This window comes from Trichomycterus rosablanca, chromosome 9 (assembly GCF_030014385.1).
Source record: "Trichomycterus rosablanca isolate fTriRos1 chromosome 9, fTriRos1.hap1, whole genome shotgun sequence".
NCBI lineage: Eukaryota > Metazoa > Chordata > Actinopteri > Siluriformes > Trichomycteridae > Trichomycterus > Trichomycterus rosablanca.
In genome coordinates, this window is record NC_085996.1 from 8,026,418 (window position 1) to 8,048,020 (window position 21,603).

Below are 21,603 nucleotides of genomic sequence, written 5' to 3' on the forward strand. Positions count from 1 at the left end.
AAAATAGACCTACTAAAACCCACTGGCGGGGTCCTTCGATTTGTAGTTTTGCGTTTGTCACTTCGGGACACACCGAGGAAGAGAGAAGCGGCTTCACTTCATTCACCACTAAAACAGGTAACTACTTAACTAATACATGTTTACTAACAATACTGAGTTTAATTTAAAGCAATTAGTTGCGCATTCATGCCAGTAAATGCCAGTATAAGCAAGGTGCGTTGCTTAGCAACCTCTTTCATTTATTTTGGAATACTCAGCGTTAGCTGTCATGCTAGCCAGCAAGCTAGCAGAACTTGCGCACATAGTCAGCGAGCCAACCCCCATTTCTACGTTATACGCGTGTTATTCAGTAATAATTCAAATAAATACATTCTAACTGTAATATTCGACCGATGACTTTGCACACACGAACTAAGCTGAGCTATTTAGATCATATTGCCCTTGGCACTGGAAGTAGGTGAAAGGTCACCGGGTAAAACGTCAGCAGGGTGGTTAAAGTTAAGGTTAAACTAAATCAGGACATAATGGAAATCCAAAATAACAACCTGTTCCTTATGAAAATGCAGCATTTTTTTTATGTTACAGTCTTGGATTCGTATCTATTGCAATTCTTAATTCCACAATGTGTCCAAACTTCGCACCCTGGCTGGCGCAGAGTTCCCAAAATCCACATCTCAATTGGACTAGAAGATAGATAGATAAGATAGATAGATAGATAGATAGATAGGTAGATAGGTAGATAGGTAGATTATAATACAACATACATAATACATAATAATGTACATTACAATAATTGGCACATTTTCTTATATCTGCACTGTGGCTCACTTTATAATTCCACTTGACAATTCACTTTAAATTTACCTTATTCACTTTATAATTTACTTTACTTTATAATTTATATTTTACAGCTGTTGTAACTTATAATCTATACCAGCCTTGTAGTGTTAACCTATCTATCTAAATAATTAACAGTACAGTACAAAACAAAAGCAAACAGAAAAACTAGAACTGAGTAGTTCTTGTATTTTACTTAAAATGGATAACTGGTAACTAATGACTATGCATGAGAGGATTATGAGTGAGAACGATTACTGTACAATGTGGCCTCTCTCTTCATCTGTCAAAAGAAAGTTAGTTTTCTGAATGATTTTGATGTAAACTGAATTCCCTCAAGCTCACATTTACTGTGTGAGAAAAAAAGCAGAAAAGCTCGTCTATGCATTTATGATGAGTTCTAGATTACTGCCCCCTTTTCTGGATTCAAAAATGCGTCATTTTCTTGTACTTATATATATTGCGTACTTAATAGGTAGTGTCCTAACTTTGCTCCATGTCTGATACAGAATACCCAAAATGTCCAATATTTCTGTTGTATAATAAAGGACATCATCATGACATCACTAGAAAAGCTGTGCTTTTTCATCTCAGTATTATAATTGATTCTTAACTCGGCTATGTCTCTCACATCATCATCATCATCATCATCATCATCATCATCATCATGTTTTTCATTCTGGGTAGCAACTGCTGTAAACGCCATCTTATCGCGAACTTTGTACAGACTTTTTGCTTACAGGAATGAAGGACTGACAGAACATTTTCCCAACCCCCAACCCAACGTCTCCACTCTTAGCTTAATTCCACCAATACGGCAGGACGGGTCTGCAGCGCGCGCTGGTTATGGCTGCGAATCGCCGGATGGCTGCTTGTCGTAGTTGGTTACTTTTCATCGATCCCCACATCCCTAACCCGTGGCTGGTTGTGTGACTATGTTATGTTCTTATGTTTACATGTGCTTGTGTGCTGTAAGGGGCTTTTTTTTCGTGTTACCATGGTGTGCTCCTCAGGGTGCTGGTTTTTTTTTATCTCCTACTCTCCCAATGTGTTTATTATTTCTTGTTTCTTGTCCTGCCCCCCCCCCCCCAAATAAAGTTCTACTACTACCACTACTACTATCATCATCAGTACCACCAAGATTACTGTTATCACCTAAAAAATATTTATGTTGTTTAGTCTAAACAGAAAGCAGGGCAAGGTGCACATGCATGTATTATGAGTATATTACATAACTGCCCTTTTTATGGATTTTTTTACAGTTGGCATAGACTACAGCTGCTTGACTGGTCTCACCCCATACCTAACAAACTATTTTACTTTGTCTTAAAATAAAAGTTTTAAATCTTTGAATATTTTATCCATATTGGTTTTGTTCTTTCATTCATTGTTTTATTGTTAGTTACATTGTTCTCTCATTTTTAACCTGCTTTCATTTTTTTACAGTTTGTTCTTGCTTTTTTGCACTGTTGTTATTTATTGTGTTATTAAACAGTTAAACCAATCAGTTGCAGAGCAGCAAAGTGAGAACAATGAAATTTTGCTGAACGCGCCTATAAGATTATGCTTGTTGTTTTGCTTACACCCACAGAATGGCGTCCATGCTGATGAATTCTCTGAGGACCTGCCCGGGTAACTCCTCCAGGGCTCTTCAGTTCGGTAAGTAACTCGGTTATCATCACATTAGTGTTGTTACTCGTGTTTCTGTGTTTATTACACAGCACTTTGATTATAACATGTTTAACACTATAAAGAAAAACCTGCTAGAAAGACAAATCTTTTTTGAATGCCAAATATTTCTAAAATGGCACAACTGTGAACGCATCATGCTTTAAAACATTTATTTACATTTATAAGAGCAGTAAATACAGTTCAGTGTCATCAGTTGTGTTGCTGCAAGTGTTGATACAGTATAACATAGTATTTTTACCAGATTTCTTGCCCTTGCTTCACAGCTGCGCGTTCCCTCAGCACAACAGCTCCACTGCAGGCACAAGGTGAAACACCCACACCCACACACACACACACTTTTCAGGGGTGGTCTTAATGTTTTGGCTCACCTACATACACAGTTATCATGTGCAGTAAATGGTAAATTAAAATTGCTTGATTTACATGAACCTGGTTAGCGAATGTGCTTCTAACTAATATAATTATTTTTCGCTTTAATTATTAGCAAAAAGTAAGAAGACTCTCGCAAAGCCTGGGGTAAAGAACATTGTTCTAGTCGATGGCGTTCGTACACCATTCCTGCAATCTGGCACAACGTAAGTTTGTTGTTTTCAGGTTTGATCCTGGCTTGAACACCTGTTTCCTTGGGGTACACCAATTTCCTCCTAAAAATATGCAGAATCAGAACTTGATATTCAGAAAATTGCTTCTGTGTCTCGTGTAAGTAAATGTGTTAATTTGTTTCACCTTGGAAAGAAGAGGCGGTCTGTCCAGCATTTTTGTACCCACTTTTACAAGGTGGTGCTGGGCAAACTGTATTTGGGTGAAAGCAAATGGATGAATGATTCATTTGCAATGAAATAAATTAAAAATAAATTGATATTTTAATGTTAAAGCTGAAATCCGGTGATTAGTAAGCTTATGGTAAATCAGCTTGTTTGGCATGTGCTCTGACTTCTTATTCTTCTTATAGACTTCATATAGACCTAAACGACATGAAGTCCCTTATAAGTTATTATGTTTCTTTACCAGATATTCTGATCTGATGCCTCATGATCTGGCCAGAGCTGCGTTACAGTAAGTCCTTCTCCTTATTGTGAAAACATTTTGCTACCTCCCTACCGATTCTCTAATTCTGCTTTCACATTTGTGACAACATGACCATTTATTGTTAAAAAAAAAAGACTAAAAAAAAAAGACTAAAAAAAAAACCTAGTAATCATTTTCTTGCAGAGGTCTGCTGACCAGAACCGGGCTCCCTAAAGATGCAGTGGATTACATCGTGTATGGAACCGTCATTCAGGAAGTAAAGACCAGCAATGTGGCCAGAGAGGTCAGTCTGATCATCTGTGATTTATTCGACTATGCGAACTGTTGCTGATCTGTGTTGTGAGTGCAACTTAGCAAGCTTGCGTTGTATTCGTTTTAATTTGCGTGTGTGCGTGTGTGCGTGTGTGCGTGTGTAGGCTGCACTGGGTGCTGGATTCTCTGATAAGATTCCTGCTCACACTGTCACAATGGCCTGCATTTCCTCTAATCAAGCCATGACTACAGGTATTGGAACACACACTAATAACTATTACTGTTGGTAATAATAATTTAACTTTATAGCTGTTCTCTTTTCTTTTTTTTGATGAACATGGAACTATATTTTTTATCCATTTTAAAATTTATGGTTGGGCCAGTGCACTGTGGTGATTTAAAGCTGCTGACACAATCTGCCGTGTCTGTGGGTGCAATGTCTAGTAATAAATAATGTGAGGAAGTTAAAAACAAAAAAACAATAATGCTGTTTTCCGAAAAATATTTTTCTCACTCATGCACCACATACACACTCAGACCTGACAAGATCTTCATGTGCTGTTTTGATTTGTAGCCGTGGGGCTTATCGCCGCTGGTCAGTGTGACGCAGTTGTCGCTGGTGGAGTGGAGTTCATGTCAGACGTCCCGATCCGTCACAGCCGCAAAATGAGGAAGACAATGCTCTCTCTGAACAAAGCCAAGACCCTCGGAGCCAGACTGTCTCTGCTCGGATCCATCCGGCTGGCTCACCTTGCCCCTGAGGTACCCTGTGTTAGGGGCTTTACCTTTCAGCAATTTAACATCTCAAGATTGAATGCAGTGGTTTTTAAATGCTCTGCCAAAATATAGCCAAAAATATGTGCACACCTTCCCATGAAGCCTGCAGCTAGAACAGCCTAGGTTACATTAAGGGATGAATGATGGATGGATGGATGTAGATGAAAGGATGGTTGGATGGGTTAGATGATGGAACAAGTGTGAGTGTAAGTGCATTTTTACTCTTTGAAAAGGGCGGCATGGTGGTTAAGTGGGTAGCACTGTCGCCTCACAGCCAAAAGGTCCTGGGTTCGATCCCCAGGTGGGACGGTCCGGGTCCTTTCTGTGTGGAGTTTGCATGTTCTTCCTGTGTCTGCGTGGGTTTACTCCGGGTGCTCCGGTTTCCTCCCACAGTTCAAAGACGTGCAAGTGACTACCGTTCCTGTCATGAATGTAACCAAAGTGTAAACCATGATGTGAAAATTCTAATAAACAAACTCTTTGAATATGTTTACTATAAATATTAACTGCAACAAAACCTCTCTCTCTCTCTCCCTCTCTCTCTCTCTCTCTCTCTCTCTCTCTCTGTCTGTCTGTCTGTCTGTCTGTCTGTGTGTGTGTTTCTGTAGCTTCCTGCTGTGGCTGAGTTCTCCACAGCAGAAACCATGGGTCACTCCGCCGACCGCCTGGCCGCTGCGTTTGGAATTTCTCGGCTCGAGCAGGACGAGTTTGCGCTGCGCTCCCACTCTCTGGCTCAGAAAGCACAGGACGAGGGGCTGCTCAGTGACATCATCAGTTTTAAAGTACCAGGTCAGCAATTTCATCTGTAAATAATCCACCAGAGAATCTGTAAATGGGATTTTGTGATGTTTGTGAATGAAGCACTTCAGCTGAGCCAGACCAGAAAAAATCCCCACACTTAAAACCCAATGTGCTATTATGGGCGTCTGAACAGCTAAGCCATTGGGAGGTGCACTTATCGGTGTGTGTTCAGTGCTGGTCCCAGAGCTTGATAACATAAGGCAGGTTAGTGTTAGGAAGGGCATCTAGCTTAAAAATGTGCCAGATCAGCTGTGCAGACCAGAATGATAATCTGTGACGACCCCTAAATACAGAACCAGCATAGAAAATTAGAGAATTAAGATAATGAACGCATCAGGTGTGGATTCACTTTAGGTCTCGTCATGATTCTTAAAGCACTGCAGACTCAGAACTTGTGTGATGCATCCAGTTTGAATTCAGGATCAGTCTGGCATAAAATCATGTTTTGAGTGTTGCGCTTCATGCTGTTGTTCCTCTCTGGTCACAGGAAAGGACATCATCTCCAAAGATAATGGCATTCGACTCAGCACCATGGATAAGCTGGCTAAACTGAAACCCGCTTTCATCAAACCTCATGGCACCGTCACTGCTGCCAACTCATCTTACCTGGTTAGTGTTTAATCAGACACCTGCTCATTTACTCAGAGCTGATCTTATTTGTTCACTGGTAACATGAGGTGTGTGTGTATGTGTGTGTAGACTGATGGTGCCTCTGCAGTGCTGATAATGTCTGAAGAGAAAGCACTTGCTATGGGTTACAAGCCCAAAGCATATCTCAGGTAAACAATACAATCAAACACAACATAAAAGATAAAGCATGTACAACATTATTACACCTTGCTTAAATGTGTATTTCAAACACTACAAGGGAATAAAGTGGGTCCAGTTCCCTTGGTGCTGAGCAATAACCTACCCTGGACAGGACGCTAATACAACGCAGGGTCTCAGCACAATACAGAAAGTACAGCGTGTTCCTTTGTACCTGCTCGGGCTGTCCATATAAATCTGGAATGCTCAGACTGCTCAATCCACAGGCTGCAAGAGGTTGTTAGGATGCACAGGGGAATTGACTATATCCAAACTAGGGCACTATAAAAACAGGAAGAAATGACACAGACATGTTATACTATTGGAATAATTCCAAAATGATCACATAAGTTAGATGATGCCCTTGTTAAAGGGATAAAAATACTGTCTGGCAACCAGAACACCAGCTGATACACACTGTACCTGCACTGCACAAAATCATAACGCAGCGCATGACCCGAGTTGTGTCCTTGTTTGTTTGTTGATTTCAGAGACTTTGTGTACGTGTCTCAGGACCCTAAAGACCAGCTTTTGCTCGGGTGAGTGACAGACGCTTGTGCTTTGGTCATGACTTTTTCCCTCTTCTCTTTTTTGGAGCACAGAGCTTGTAGTTTGGTTTAGAAACAGGATGGTGGTGTGTTGTGGTGTGATGTGGTGTGGTTTTGTTTGTGCTTGGCTTGTATTAAACTATGTGTGCCGTGTACGTTACGCGCTGTGCCGGCTCATTCATTATTTATTCATGTGGGTGTTTGATTCCCATGTGCCTCTTTTTATAGGTCTTATTGTCTGGGTTTGTGGTACAGATTTTTTTTCTATAAATCCGAAACGCGAAATACAATCCTCCCTGTCAGAATTAACAAATCCTGTTTTAGAGATTTAAGTTCTGTTCTAATCTGCATGTTTTGTATTTCTTTTTACTTTGATCTAGCCCAACCTATGCAACTCCAAAAGTACTGGAGAGGAGCGGCCTTACAATGGCTGACATCGACGTGTTCGAGTTCCACGAGGCTTTTGCTGTAAGTGTTTCCCATTGACGCTGGAGCGTTCATGAATACAGACGCATTTACAGAGTGTATTTACATTCCAGCTGCATGGATGCAAAACACTGTTGTATTGAACAGCTTTTTGGAGTTGATGTGTTGGAGTAAATCTCTTGTGTTTTACTTTTGACATTCGCAGTTTACTATTACTGGTAATGACTTTGATGTTTGCTTTTATTTTAGGGTCAGATCATGGCTAATTTGAAGGCCATGGACTCAGACTGGTTTGCTCAGAACTACATGGGAAGGAAAGCAAAGGTAACACAGTCATTTAGCCAGCGCTTCTCAACCTTGGGGTCACCTGAGCTGCAGATGGGCCTGCTAGGACATTTTATAAAACCATTAGCTCTATGCAATTTAATTCTGTGTTTTAATTTAGAATCTTATAGCTGTATTCATTTATTTAACCATCTGTGTGGCATTCATAACAACTGAGGTACATTTCAGGTTGGTGCACCTTCCATGGAGAAGTTCAACCTGTGGGGCGGATCACTTTCCATCGGACATCCTTTCGGAGCCACCGGCTGCCGCCTGGTTACCACTGTGGCGCACCGGCTCAAGAAGGAGGGAGGGCAGTACGGTCTAGTGGCAGCATGCGCTGCAGGAGGACAGGTGAGAACACACACATATACACCCCAGGTCGAATTTCATGTTTTAACAAACATGCTGCTGAATGGCACATGTTGGAAGGGCGGGGGTTAAATAATTATGACATTTAATGTTGTTTATGCATTTTCCTCCTTCACTAACACACTCTCTCATTGTTTGTCTCAGGGCCATGCCATGGTGATTGAAGCGTATCCCCAATAGGTCTTTACAAAGTGCTTGGACATAGTTTGTACCGTACACACACACAAAACAAAACAAACAACAACATGTAAATAATAACAGAATGCCTTGAGCTGGAAAGCACTTGTGAATGTTAGCTGAACGTACAGGCAGGTGTACAGTAGATGAGGAATATAACATGCTAAGATCTTTATCTCATCATGGTTTAGAATAATGCATGTTGATCACAGCTCGTACCATCTCTTATAAGTAAATCTAGAGGCTGCAGTACTGACTCCGCTCTGAAAACACTGGGTCTTTGAGTCCAGTTGATTTATGTTTTCAGGATCATTATTATTTTAGGATATGTTTTGACAGAAAGCAGCTAATGTAAACACTCACCCAGAAGCATCTATATGGACATTTACTTTCATTGTGTCTTTTTTGTAATGATATTGTCAAATAAAATAAATAAGTTAACACTATTTTTTGGTTTCTGTTTTTCTATATAAAATCTGATTGAGACCCTAAAAGCTAATCAGTATTTTTTTTAAAAGAGTGCTGGGGTGCTCTGCCACCAACGCTGGGATCGGCTGAGTGTTTTTGTCACTGGTGCAATTGGCAGTGCATGGCTTTCCACATGTGATTCTGCGCTCTGTAAGAAACCTGAAATGAAATGAAGTGATCAGCGAAGGCACACCCAATGGGGCGAGTGGCAAACACAAAACTCCTTGATCAGGGGTGGTGGCAGCGATGAGAAAGAGAGGCTTCAAGTGGACATGACTGGATTGGGGAAAAAAGAGGAAACGATTATTTAAATTGTTTTAAAGTAATTTTTACACCAATGCTGCCAAAAATATGGATCCTGCTACATGCTTGTCCTGGTAACTTTGTGTTAGTTAAATAAAATCCTACCCTATATGAAGGTGCTCAGCAGATTTTGCTTCTCTAGTTGTACCAGAGCTATGTGGCACATCACCCTGGCCTTTTTTCTTTTGGATTCCTATTTGGATGCATTCCCTGTGCACTCTCGCAACCCCAGGGATGGCTGCAGGCTGGCACACATCTCCGACAAAATGCGTGTCTATACACTGGCTTATAGTGGGTACACGCAGAGTCTCAGCACAGAGACAGAGGGCCGCATTATTCTCTCCCACTTCTTCCGCTACTCGTGTCAGCGACCACACAGGACAACAGGAGTCGCTGTTACAGTGGAACAGAGTTGCTGGACTTCCTTCCTTCAAACCTGCCAAACTGTGTCTGTTGAAAGCTCCATCAGTTGGAATCTGCCAAAATAAGAGCGTAGTTTCAGCAGCATGAGTTTACCAAAAGTCAGATACTGTTATATTGTAACTTGTAAAAGTCAGTAACAGTAATGAAAGTTTGTCGTTTTTGAGCTGCAGGGCTTCATGTTTGCTCGGATTCACTGTGTTTATGAGGAGCACATTATCTACCGAGTAAATAATCACATCTGTGCACCCAGAGGAGCCGATGTGCTGCTTTAATCCGTCCTGCCTCCCTTAATGTGTAAACATCGCAGCTTCGGCTCCTCTACAGGGAAAAACTACTAAAGCTGCAGCTCACTGGAGGATTGACTGTTTTTCCTGCGCTCATTCCACCCTGCATGTGCGCACTTCTGCTGACTGACTGAAGACTTAAACCAGCGCTTGTTTAGTTCCTTCACACAGTCACATCTCACCCCCCCCCAAACTAAACTGTCGCTTCATTACAATTACGATTTTAAACAAATTAATTCGGCTATTTTTTTTTCTAAACAGCCCTCACGGCTCTAGCCTACTTTTCTCTATTTTGCGCGCTAAATGTAGTTATTTGAGCAAAAACTTTTCAGACATTTTGAAGCGAGTTGTGTTTTTTTTTTTTTATTTATCCAGATGCAGAAATGGAATAAAAATGTAAACAGCGCTATAGCGTTTCGGGGGGAAAGATTATTTGTAGTTGTTTTTTTTATTTTTTTTGTGTTTTGTTTTGTTTTAACCAGACTTCAATCATGCCTCCACCCGAGAGACGGCGGGGCAGGAGAAGCAGGGGGAACGAGGGGGGAACGAGGCCCCCGTTTTTTTTTTACCGCAGCAGCAGCACGCAGAGCTTTGATCACTCCCGCGCGCCTTTTTATGGCGTTTGACGGGAGAATGCACCCGGTGCTGTCGGTACAAATCTGCTCCTGACGCACTCCTCACCCCCGTCACATCCAGAGAGAGTGACAGAGAGCCCCTTTAATCCCATCATCCTCCACTTCCTGCCTCTACACCTGCACACCAGCTGAACAGAGAGGCGCACTTGATTTCTCTCTCTATTGTGGCTATTGCACACATTTATCACATATTTATCCCCCTTTGTTTCTATCAGGAGTCATCAGGGTTGTTTAAAATAACATTAAATAATAGCAATAATAAGTAATTATTACATATTAATAATGTAATAGTAAAATATATATTTTAGAACAACTATCTAACAATAATGTATTAATGATAAAAATTTAACTATAAATGTATTTTTTGTTGTTCATAACAATAAAATGAATAAATATCCTTGAAATATATATATATTTTTTTTACAAATAAGGAGACTTTTCATAATAATAATAATAATAATAATAATAATAATAGTTGTTATTAATATTATTATAGTAAAGAATATCAATAGTGCAATAATGTGTAATCCTAAATATTTTATTTTTTACAAATAGTAATGTTGACATTTAATGCTTACTATTATTATTATTTAAAATAAATAATTATAAAATAAAATCATAAAATAATAATTATAATAATATTAATTATTATTAGTAGTATTTTATTAATTTTATTATTATTATTATTATTATTATTATTATTATTATTATAGTGGATTGGTAAGAAAGTATAATCCTAAATATTTTTATAAATAATAATGCTGATTATTACATTTGTAATGTATGTAATACACAAGACATTTTAAATTCAAATTTTCAGTTTTACTTGTATTACTAATAATAATTATAACATTATTATTTTTGAGTCACATTCGCACTCCGGAAAGGTTTTACTCTTAAGTAAAAAATGAATAAAATTCACCAGTGGTTCATTTTTCTTAATTTGTTTACTGCTTTTTTTACACTGAATATCCAACAATGTTAAAATTATGAAATATTACAGATTCACTAGAAATAAAGATCCAAATGTATCAAAACTGAATTCACCACCATGTCTTATTTTATGATTTTATTAGGGTTTGTCATAATGTTATTGCAATAATGTTCTGGATGTTCTGATCATGCCCAGACTTAAAAATTACTACTTTTAGACCTCCCATAACTGAGCACTTTTGTTATTTTTGTCACACCATTTTTGCACTTTCTGTAACACGTTACTTTTTGTAACACACCAGGTTGTTTTATTTTACTTGTAGGTGACTTGACACCAGGCTTTTAAAAGTGCACTTTTAAAATCCTTTTTTATTTTTGGGCACCCTAGAATTAATTATCTTTATCTTTTTCATGATATCACAGTAACTGCATTGTTCTGATTGGTGTGTGCAGAATTATGGACACTTCACGATATTAGCACTAGCCTTTGGTCCATTTCAGAACAATCCAGTAACTTAGAAAGCCAATTCCCTGGGCCAACATTGGGCTAACTGTGATTACAAAGCCATCAGACCTTTGAATCCACTTAGCCAGTTTTTGGCTAATGCTTATGATGCCACATAGGAGCAACGGATTCAGTCACTCTTAAATTAACTCTGGCCGAGCTGTCACAACTTAGATTCAGGTAGAAACAGATAATAGCTATAAGAATATAAGAATACCACACTATAAATACTTTAAATTAAAAACACATTATTTTATTGTCATTATTATCAGGAAAAATAGAATATAAATTACTGTGTGTTTGTTAAAAGAGTTAAATTATTTCTAAGGTGACTAAGAAAGGAAGAGGAAAAGTTCATATGAATGTAATATGTTCACTCTATACTCCAACAGTTTTCACTGAAGCATCAGTGTTGTTTAAAAGATCTAGACTAAAAATCAGTAATCAGTAGCCTGCAGACCCTGACACCTTTTACAGAAGGCTGTCATGCCGTAGCTGGACTGAGATGATCTGTGACTGGAACATTTATTATTTATTTCATGCACTCATATTTTCAGCCACTGTAAATTCAAAATAAAATGCTGGAGAAGTTCCTGGGCTCTTCCTGCTGAGTGTGTGTGCGTGACTCCATTACAAGTTTTTAAGGACTGAATTTCAGTGTGGTGTCTACTGTGTTTTGCTGATGTACTATACTGATACAGTAAAAGTGTGTGTGTGCTGTCGTGTAGAGTGCTGGTATCTATAGAGAAGCTAAAAATACACACACACACACACACATACACACAGGCAGAAACAGGTCAGCAGGTCTTCATAACTTGTTTTATTACATTGTGAGTTTTGTTTCCACCACAAGGGGGGTCTGGTAAATTCATCCATCCATTTATCCATCCATCCATCTATCCATTCACAGAACGATTGGTTTCTCTACCTGTCCATCCAACAATCTATCCATCCAGCTAACCATGCAATAAACACCCACCCACCTACCAATTAAGTATCCATCTATTCATCCAAACATTTTTTCGTTACCACCCATTCATCCAACTTACCTTCTATCCATCTATTCACTTATTCACCCATGTGTATCTCTATTTAGCTACCTTTTCTATCCATCTTGCTAACCATCCGTCTATTTATTTGGTTTTTATTTTTACTAGTTATTCAAATTATTCCAGTGTAGCATCCATCCATCCATCCATCCATCCATCCATCCATCCATCTATCCATCTATCCATCCATCCATCCATTCAGAAAGCTTTCATCATGTTTTACAGCTATCAAATCCAGAAATCTGTAGATTTTGTTATTGCACATCTTTTCATGGAAAACGGTTCATGTCTTCGTGCACCAAGGAACCAATCATTTATTCATCTCTTATTAATTGTATTTTTTTACTAAACTATCCCTCCAAACCTTGTTTTAGTATACATTATTTTTTCTCTATATAATATTGTTGTGTTGTGTTTATTTGTTGAGCAGGTGAAAACATTTCCATTTTATCTGTTGTTATATATGGAAATACTGTCAGTCATTCTTCTCAGTCTGTTCCTTTGTTCCTCATCATATTTGCATGAAATACTCAGAAGAAAATAAATGAATCGTACTTTTATAGACAGACTCTGTTTCTAATTTGTAAATTGTATTGATCGGGTAGACGTCTAATGAGTCCAGGGTTTATTTTGCTTCTAACGAGGTGCAGACACAATTCTCATTAAAACACACACAGAGAAAATCATTACACACCAACAAATCGAGTAACAGTTCATTTCTCAGCCGAGGTCTGCAGAGGAGTGTTAGTGCCAGACAGGGGTTAGAGAGCTGGAGAAAGGGGGTGATTAAGGGGCTTAGCAATGGCAGAGAAGGAAAAAAAACATATATAATGAATTAAAATGGCGGACATGAATTGAGAGCGGAGTGTCAAACACTGTCAACAAGACGACTCTCTGTCACGTCGAGAATTTGAGACATTAACTGCTTCTGTCATTCTGCTGACAAAATGGTGGCAGAGATTTCCCAGGGTGCCCACATGACTGCTGGCGTTTGTCAACAAGCCGCTGTCAGAGCAGGAGAGAAAGAACGAGGGATGGAGAGCGAAAGAGAGAAAGAGGGGGAGAGAGAGCCGTGTTGGTGACAGCTAACACACCGCCATCCCACGAGGGAAAGATGGAGAGAGCCAGGATTTGGGTTCAAGGAAGCCAGGTAGAGAGAGAGAGGGAAGGGATAGAATGAAAAAGCAAGGTAAGGTTGAGAGAGAAGGGGTGCCGCACACCTCCTGCACACCTTTCATATAAAATTGCAGCAGGAAAATGAGCTGTCACTCCAATTCCCAAGATGCTTTGCTGTTTAGCATAAGTGCGGCGTGTGGGCCGCTGTCGGACAGAGTGCCTCAGACAGATAATTAACTAAAGCTGCAGTTTTCCTTCTCACCTCTCCGCCGCTCTCGCTCCCTTGCTCACTCCCTCAACCATTCGGCTTCTTCGGCGCTCATCTGCATTTTTCGCCAGAGGCGAGCGGTTAGCACTCGAGCCGCGAGCACAGAGGGTAAGAAGCCAATTAGTCAGGTGGATGGATGAGTGATTGACAGCTGGCTGCTGCTGCCGGAGCCAGAGTCTCTCTCACATTAATGTACTGCTGTGTGAGGAGCATTGTGTACTCCATACTGGCTACTCCTGCCTTCTCGTCGTTCTCCCTATTATTATTATTTCCTTCATCTTGTTTCTTTTTCAGTTGTTTATCCATTCATTCATCTCCTTCCTTTCCATCACAACCATTACACCCCGCCATGGTTCTCTGAAAATCATTCCCACCTATGTTTGTCTTTTCAGGCATTCATCTCTTTCTTTCCTGTAACTACAAGTATCTACAATTTCTTCACAACCACCCACTCATACATTTCCATCTTTTTAGAAAAAAATATTTGGATATTTCACCCATCCATCCATCCATCCATCCATCCATCCATCCATCCATTCACAGCATTTAGCAGACGCCTTTACAGTATACAGTCTGAGCAATTGAGGGTTAAGAGCTTTGTTCACGGGCCCAACAGCAGCAACCTGGCAGTGGTGGGGCTTGAACCAGCGATCTTCTCATTACTAGTCCAGTATCCATCCATCAAATCATCCATCATTTATTTTCTGTTACAAGCATTCCATTTTTCTATAATTCTTTATCTATCGTCCACCCATTCATTCATCTATCCATCATCCAAGCATCCAAGGCAACCATTTTTATTTTTTCCACAACAGCCACTCTATTCTTTATAATTCTTCACTCATCCATCCATCCATTCATCTATTTAATCTTTTTCCCCATCCACCTTCTTGTTTATGACTACCACTGTAGATATTACCTATATATGTATTTATCCATAGATGTGTTCATTGTTCATCACCTATATATGTATTTATCCTTACATCTGTTCATATAACATCACCTATATATGTACTGTATATATCCTTAGATCTGTTCATATAATATCACCTAAATATGTATACACCCATAAATGTGTTTATTGTTCATCACCTATATACTGTATGTATCCATCCCTAGATCTGTTCATATGACATCACCTAAATATGTATACACCCATAGATGTGTTTATATAATATCATCTATATATCCATTCAGTCACATTCATGTACATGCATTCCCACACTGACTGTTTTCTACTCACCCTTGTTTAAACCTGCTCATCTGCCATGATGTTGTTTTTCCATCCACATATTAGTATATAAATGTATAAACATAAAACATCATAAAACATGTCCAAAAAGGCATTCTCTGGCCATAACTGAGCCTCTCAAGCTGCAGGAGGTGAAACCCAAATTTCATTCTATGTTAAATAAACCTGATGTGGCTGCTGTGTTTGGTTTTGATTCAACAGAGAACATTTATCAGATCTGTGTCCAGTCAGATGGTACCCGGTGGAAATTTCCAACATTAGAAAACATTCAGTGAATGAGTGTTTAAACGATCCAGTAAAATGTGCTGTGCTCAGCTGAGACAGAAATAAATCTTTTTGGTTCGGACGCTGAGTGATATATTTGGAATACACCAAACACAGAGGATCTCTCAGTCTACGCTGTCCCTAAACGGTGGCAGCATGGTGCCGTGAGGTTGCCTTTCCGCACCAAGGTCCTGAAAGCTTGTTAAAACAAACAGTTGAAATAAAACATCAGCAAATGTTGCACAACAGACCAGTTTCAGTGTGATAAATTTCCAAAAGTAAAAATGCAGTGCTGTCTCAGCAAAACAATGATGTGTGTTCCAGCTGAATCACATCTGTATCCTATTTCAAAACTTCTGCCAGGTGTTGAACTCAGTTTCAGGTAGTGTGTGTTGTTACAGAGATGATGTCAGTGTATAATGGTAGGTGGTGTGTGTTGTTACAGAGATGATGTCAGTGTATAATGGTAGGTGGTGTGTGTTGTTACAGAGATGATGTCAGTGTATAATGGTAGGTAGTGTGTGTTGTTACAGAGATGATGTCAATGTATAATGGTAGATGGTGTGTGTTGTTACAGAGATGATGTCAGTGTATAATGGTAGGTGGTGTGTGTTGTTACAGAGATGATGTCAGTGTATAATGGTAGGTGGTGTGTGTTGTTACAGAGATGATGTCAATGTATAATGGTAGGTAGTGTGTGTTGTTACAGAGATGATGTCAGTGTATAATGGTAGGTGGTGTGTGTTGTTACAGAGATGATGTCAGTGTATAATGGTAGGTGGTGTGTGTTGTTACAGAGATGATGTCAATGTATAATGGTAGGTGGTGTGTGTTGTTACAGAGATGATGTCAGTGTATAATGGTAGGTGGTGTGTGTTGTTACAGAGATGATGTCAGTGTATAATGGTAGGTAGTGTGTGTTGTTACAGAGATGATGTCAATGTATAATGGTAGATGGTGTGTGTTGTTACAGAGATGATGTCAGTGTATAATGGTAGGTGGTGTGTGTTGTTACAGAGATGATGTCAATGTATAATGGTAGGTGGTGTGTGTTGTTACAGAGATGATGTCAATGTATAATGGTAGGTAGTGTGTGTTGTTACAGAGATGATGTCAGTGTATAATGGTAGGTGGTGTGTGTTGTAACAGAGATGATGTCAGTGTATAATGGTAGGTGGTGTGTGTTGTTACAGAGAGGATGTCAATGTATAATGGTAGGTGGTGTGTGTTGTTACAGAGATGATGTCAGTGTATAATGGTAGGTGGTGTGTGTTGTTACAGAGATGATGTCAGTGTATAATGGTAGGTAGTGTGTGTTGTTACAGAGATGATGTCAATGTATAATGGTAGATGGTGTGTGTTGTTACAGAGATGATGTCAGTGTATAATGGTAGGTAGTGTGTGTTACAGAGATTATGTCAGTGTACAATGGTAGGTGGTGTGTGTTGTTACAGAGATGATGTCAATGTATAATGGTAGGTAGTGTGTGTTGTTACAGAGATGATGTCAGTGTATAATGGTAGGTAGTGTGTGTTGTTACAGAGATGATGTCAATGTATAATGGTAGGTAGTGTGTGTTGTTACAGAGATGATGTCAATGTATAATGGTAGATGGTGTGTGTTGTTACAGAGATGATGTCAGTGTATAATGGTAGGTAGTGTGTGTTACAGAGATGATGTCAGTGTACAATGGTAGGTGGTGTGTGTTGTTACAGAGATGATGTCAATGTATAATGGTAGGTAGTGTGTGTTGTTACAGAGATGATGTCAATGTATAATGGTAGGTGGTGTGTGTTGTTACAGAGATGATGTCAATGTATAATGGTTGGTAGTGTGTGTTGTTACAGAGATGATGTCAGTGTATAATGGTAGGTGGTGTGTGTTGTTAAAGAGATGATGTCAGTGTATAATGGTAGGTGGTGTGTGTTGTTACAGAGATGATGTCAATGTATAATGGTAGGTGGTGTGTGTTGTTACAGAGATGATGTCAGTGTATAATGGTAGGTGGTGTGTGTTGTTACAGAGATGATGTCAGTGTATAATGGTAGGTGGTGTGTGTTGTTACAGAGATGATGTCAGTGTATAATGGTTGATGGTGTGTGTTGTTACAGAGATGATGTCAGTGTATAATGGTAGGTGGTGTGTGTTGTTACAGAGATGATGTCAGTGTATAATGGTAGGTGGTGTGTGTTGTTACAGAGATGATGTCAGTGTATAATGGTTGATGGTGTGTTTGCAGCAGTGAGGCACCACAGTGTTTCTGTGCCTGAGGGAAAAATGCCCTTAAGGTGTAACATACAGTAAGTACCAGGTGATCTTAATATTTATTCACACCAACACGGGTCCTGCTGTTAAACGCCGATCTGATGCCAACCTTGATCAGATCTTCTGCTCTGTATCACACACACACACACACACACACACACACACACACACACACACACACACACACACACACAATAATGGCATACACATTCTTCTGTACACAAGCTTTCCAATAACACAGACCAGAGAGTGACACTAATACACACACTGTATACTGTATATAATCCAAACAAAAATATTTTGGAATATTTTTGGTAAAGTAGCTTCTGAAGTTATGAGGAACAAAATAATCAGAACACCTGAATGTAGCTGTGTAGTGGACAGGACATGATTTCAGGATTTTTGAACATATAGAATGTGTGCAGTGGTGTGTTACTCTGTCAGAGAGAGAGAGAGAGAGAGAGAGAGAGAGAGAGAGAGAGAGAGAGAGAGAGAGAAAATCCTTTTTTCCATCATTAGCCCAGCTCTAGCCCAGAGTTCCTCTGCTGAACCCTCGCTGCCTTCTACTGCAAACCTAATTAGTCTCTCCGCAGCTCTCTAACACACACACATGCATGCGCATGTGCATGCACACACACACACACACACACACACACACACACACACACACACACACACTTACTTTCCACCTTAATAGACTCACTCACTCACACTGTAGCATAGCTTCTGTATGCAATGGCCATCATCCTTGTCTCTGACTACTATCAGACAGTAAATGTTCTCTGCTTGTCTTTCCTTTCCTTCAGATACTCCGGTTTCCTCCCTTAAAGTTGTAGGGTAGACTGGCTGCTTTAAATTGTCCGTAGGTGTAGGTGAGGAAGTGAAAGTTGCCCTGTCCAGGGTTAATTCCTGCCTTTCTTCTGTATTCCTTGAACGGCAGGCGATCATTACACTATGGGAGAGCAACACACACTAACACGTTGGAGACACACTCAGTCACTCACACACACCTAGAGGCTATTAAATCAGCCAATGCGTCTTCTGCATGTTTGGGAATGTGGAAGGAAACCACAGTATGCAGAGAAAATGTACACTTGTGCATAAAAAACTTCTCACTGACAGTGACTGGTGGTCGATGACAGGGACAAAACCCGGGTTCTTAGGATCTTCACCTTCTTTATTTATTCAAGTTGTAAGCTTTAGCATAGCAATAATAGAACCGGAGTGAGCAGTGTAAGTTAAATGTGTAAAAGTTAAATTTTAGCTCCAGTAGTAACATGATGAAATATGGCAATAACTTGCACACGGTACTCGTGATCTATTACCAGACCTACCAGGAACCTCACAGAAAAAACAGCTACTAAAGATGAACAAACAAATAAACTGAATTAGAGCTAGATAATAGATAATAGTGTTTGTTCGTTCATTCAGCCTTATTAGCTGTTTCACTGGTGGCTCAAGCAGAATGGGTCTTTGATCACTGTCTGTGAGGAGTTTTACAGGTTCTCTCCATGTTGCTGTGGGTTTCTTTCTGGTACCTGGTAGGTTCACTATGCAGAAGGTGAATCGGCTGCTCTAAATTAGGTTTAAGTGTGTAAATGATTTAGTGTGTGTTGCCCTACGAGAAACTGGAGACGTGTCCAGGTCTAAGCCGTCAATATTTTTGAGTAACACCAGATCCAGCGCGACCCTGATCAGGAAAAAACTTACACTATATGGACACCTGACCATGAGCATGTTGGACATCCAATTTCTCTTTCTCTTCTCATTTTATTAATTCTAAAAGCAGATTTTGTAGTTGTGGATTTTGATTTCATTTCACCACCTTCCTTTTTTTTTTTACTTCATTTTCCCCCCTCTTTTTTTTTAGTGTGGGTTAAATAAAAGATCCTGCATTTACTCTCTCCCTATTATATCCTCTTACTTTCCCAGTGGTTCTGACCCATGTTTGGCCTCACTGCCCAGCAGGTAAGACTTTTTTCTTGCTTTTTTATATCTTCTAACCTCCAACCCCCTCTACCCAGACACCACTTGCACTGATCTCATCAAATTAATAATACCACATTCCTCTATAAAACATTTACATTTTGCTGAACTTTTCTCTAAGCACAAAATGTAGACGGAGCGAATGAGAGGATTTGGTAAGTAAACAGCAACAAATGGCCCCCTCTTTTTTTCTTTTAGTCTGTGAGTGAGTTTGAGATGACTGAGTAATGGAGGGATGATGGAGGAACGAGGGAGGTTGTGCTGGAGCACTGACAGTCTGACACCAGTTTCTAGAGATTCAATTATGCTGGTCTAAACACACATAATATTGAGTAAACCCCAGAGATACACAGTGGTCTGTTATGCTAGCCCACCACTACTGAAATCTGGGTAACCGCTAATCTCAGCAGTGCTATCGTTTGTCCGGGCGTCCACACAGACATGATTGGCTTTGTCTGATGTCTGGTGGTTGCCAAAGCCCTGCAATGGATTGGCAGCCTGACGAAGGTATTCCTGTTTTGCGCCCATTGTTTCCAGAAGAAACTGGGCCTTTTGCAACCCTGTCCAGGATAACCGTGGACCGTGGACCGTGGACTTCAGGAGGAGACCCCCAACCCTGCCAGCACTCACCATCCTAGACAGGACTGTGATGGCTGTGGAGTCCTACAAGTTCCTGGGCACAACGATCTCCAAGGACCTGAAGTGGGACAGCAACATCAACTCCATCATCAAGAGGGCTCAACAGAGGATGTACTTTCTGTACCAGCTGAGGAAGTTCAACCTACCCCAAGAGCTGATGGTGCAGTTCTACACAGCCATCATAGAGTCCATCGTCACCACATCCATCACAGTGTGGGGCAGCGCTATCACAAAACATGACACCAAGAGACTGCAGCGCATCATCAAGTCTGCAGAGAGGACCATCGGTGTAAAGCTGCCCACACTGCTGGACCTGCATGCCTCCAGAACCAGGAAGCGTGCAGAGAAAATCATCACTGACCCGTCTCACCCTGGTCATCACCTGTTTCGGTGCCTTCCATCAGGCCGACGCTTCAGCCACATGAAGACCCGAACGACCAGGCTACAGAGAAGCTTTTATCCAAACTCCATTACGCTCATGAACAATTGAACACTACTGTACTGTTAATACTCGGGACACTTGCACATCAAAAACTACCTATTTCATTTATGTAATGGCATACACAGGATTTTCACCTTTACTTCCATTTCATATTTATATATTTTTATATTTTCTATAGTTTTTATATTGCACAAAACTGCACCTTTTTAAAATTACAATGTAAATTGCACATGCTAAATGTTTACAATGTTTTCTATGTTTACAGGTATGAATGTGTGTGTTAGAGAGAGAGTGAGCTGTGTGAATAAGATTGTCTGTATTGTATTTTTCGTGCACTGCAAGCATCTGTGTAACCAAAAACAAATTCCTTGTATGTGTGAGCATACTTGGCCAATAAAGCCCGATTCTGATTCTGATTCTGATAAAAACAGTTAATGAAAACGAGATAAAAACTTTACTAGAGGTGTCAGTACTTCTGTATATGTCAGGATAAAGTTTGTGCTCTTTCTTTAGACGCAGCTGTGATATGAACAGAAATCCAAACATTTTTAGGTATTTCCGCTCAGCCTGCATGGAAAAAAAATTTAGACAGAAGTTGCCATTCTGTACATGGCACCAAAACCCCCAGATGTCGCTGTTGCCACACTAACGCATTCGGATAGGCGGGTGATGATCTGGTCTAGTGAAGAGGAGTTCAGACTTTTACATTGACATTTTCTACATTTAGTT

General features: G+C 39.9%; 1 protein-coding gene across 1 annotated transcript; it reads left to right on the plus strand.

The window, feature by feature from the left end:
* The first annotated feature begins 58 nt into the window (after window positions 1-58).
* hadhb (hydroxyacyl-CoA dehydrogenase trifunctional multienzyme complex subunit beta) lies at window positions 59-8,488 on the plus strand. The gene is made up of 16 exons (XM_063001091.1): window positions 59-117; window positions 2,429-2,496; window positions 2,793-2,834; window positions 3,014-3,104; window positions 3,541-3,585; window positions 3,742-3,841; window positions 3,975-4,062; window positions 4,385-4,572; window positions 5,196-5,376; window positions 5,876-5,997; window positions 6,088-6,167; window positions 6,687-6,734; window positions 7,124-7,211; window positions 7,419-7,493; window positions 7,683-7,847; window positions 8,010-8,488. Exons 2-16 carry the CDS (start codon window positions 2,430-2,432, stop codon window positions 8,043-8,045), a joined length of 1,416 nt encoding a protein of 471 aa, XP_062857161.1. The 5' UTR covers window positions 59-117; window position 2,429; the 3' UTR covers window positions 8,046-8,488.
* The last annotated feature ends 13,115 nt before the right edge of the window (window positions 8,489-21,603 follow it).